The sequence below is a fragment of the Podarcis tiliguerta genome (assembly GCF_965153285.1).
Source record: "Podarcis tiliguerta genome assembly, chromosome: 17".
NCBI classification, from domain to species: Eukaryota; Metazoa; Chordata; class Lepidosauria; order Squamata; family Lacertidae; genus Podarcis; species Podarcis tiliguerta.
Genome location: NC_139550.1, coordinates 4,087,491 through 4,089,577, shown reverse-complemented (window position 1 = coordinate 4,089,577; position 2,087 = coordinate 4,087,491). Strand labels below are relative to the sequence as shown.

Genomic DNA, 2,087 nt, shown 5'->3' with positions numbered 1-2,087 from the left:
CCATCCTAGACACAGGATTTATTTTTATTTTTGCCTGTTTTGGGTGGGGGGTCTGAACATGGCCAATTCTTCTTCGATGAAATTGTATTTTGCAGTGCCCACAATGACATCTTAGATTCCCAAATGTTTCCTGAGGCCCGCAAGGGCTGGGGACCCCTGCTGTATGCTGTTATATTTTACATGGTGCCTGTTTCCTCCTCTACAGTGTCAGGAAAAGATGAGGAATCAAACCGAAGTGACAGAATTTATCCTCCTGGGTCTTTCCAGCAGCCCAAAGATGCGCATTGTTCTCTTTGGGATTTTCTCTGTGGTCTACAGCATAACACTAGCTGGCAATGGGATTTTCTTGATGCTTATTTGGCTGGATTCTCAACTCCACACACCCATGTATTTCTTCTTGAGCCACCTCTCTTTTGTGGACATCTGGTACACAACCAGTACTGTTCCTCAGATGCTGTCCAATCTCTGGAGCCCAAAGAAGACCATCTCATTTGCTGGCTGTGGGGCTCAGATCTACCTCTTCCTGGGCCTTGCCATCACGGAATGTGTGCTCCTTGCCGTGATGGCTACGACCGGTTTGTAGCAATATGTCACCCTCTGCGCTACACACTCATTATGAACCCTAGAGTCTGTGTCATGCTGGCGGTGTCATCTTGGATGTCTGGCTTCCTCCTTGCCGTGGTGCACACAGTTCAGACTCTACAGATGCCTTACTGTGGCCCAAATGTCATTGACCACTTCTACTGTGACATATTGGCTCTGCTGAAACTGGTCTGTGCTGACACTCGACTCAACGAAATCATTGTCTTTGTGGTTGGTGTCCTCATTCTTCTGTGCCCCTTCTCCTTCATACTCACCACATACGTCCGCATCCTAGCAGCCATCTTGAGGATCCGTTCTGCCGAAGGCAGGCGCAAGGCTTTCTCCACATGTGCGTCCCACATGGCTGTGGTGGCACTGTTTTATGGAAGTGCTATGTTCATGTACATGAGGCCTGGTTCAAGCCACTCTGCAAAGCAAGACAAAATGATCTCCTTGTTCTATAGCGTTGTCACTCCCATGTTCAACCCCATGATTTATAGTCTAAGGAATAAGGAAGTAAAGGGGGCATTGGTGAAAGCGATACAGAGGTGCAAACCCTCTCATGCAGCATGACGTGTTATTGAGGGTGAGGGTTAGTTGTCCGTGGTGACAAGGTGTGAGATGATCTGTATGTTACTGTACTTGGCGGACTCCAATGGCTTGTAGAACATAATGTTTGAGCAGATGGTCTGTGGCCAACAGTGGTCCCTCTATATGCAGGGGGGGGGGGGGCAAGTGTAATCAGATTGCACAGTCCCACCAGCTGGAGAATACAAAATGACAGCTGGGTGGGAAAGCACTGAAAATATGGAAAAAGGACAGAGGAGAATACTGAGTTTAGGGTCAAATACCTGAAAAGTCTGCCTGGAGAGGAAGGTAAATGTAGGGTAAAGTCATGCATATGCTGTCTCTCTACAGCAGGCATCCTCAAACTCGGCCCTCCAGATGTTTTGGGACTACAACTCCCATCATCCTTAGCTAACAGGACCAGTGGTCAGGGATGATGGGAATTGTAGTCCCAAAACATCTGGAAGGCCGAGTTTGAGGATGCCTGCTCTACAGGTTTACATTATAAACCTGTTTAAGAGGAGCATGCATTCCACTTTATCTTAGCATCCAAGGAGGAAGAGATCTGCTGATTTGCTGCTGTGATCCTGGCCTTATTCCACATCATCTTTCGCACTCCAGCTAGACATGACTGGTGTCTACATAATGGAAAGAATTCTGTATCAGTGCTTGATTATCTTAAAGGTACAACACAACTTACGTAAGGAGATCCATGTGCATAAATGTTTATAAAGATAGATCAATGAATGCTTGAAAAAAGGACAAATGCCTTTGCCTTGGTTGCCCAGGGGGCCTGGTAGGAATTTTTTCCATTTGGCAAATTGGCACCAACCTCTTGATTTTTCGCCTACCTCATAGCAAATCACCACAACTTTTCTGGTATTGGCGGTTCAGCATTGGAATATGTGTGGTTTGTTGGAGGGCAGGTTGTGGCCATC

General features: G+C 46.8%; 1 protein-coding gene across 1 annotated transcript; it reads left to right on the top strand.

The window, feature by feature from the left end:
• Positions 1-217: 217 nt before the first annotated feature.
• Positions 218-1,155, top strand: LOC310667281 (olfactory receptor 2A12-like; the record flags this gene model as incomplete). Its single annotated transcript, XM_083419121.1, is given in 2 exon segments — positions 218-563; positions 566-1,155. Coding segments are annotated over 2 exon segments (936 nt in total).
• Between the last annotated feature and the right edge of the window lie 932 nt (positions 1,156-2,087).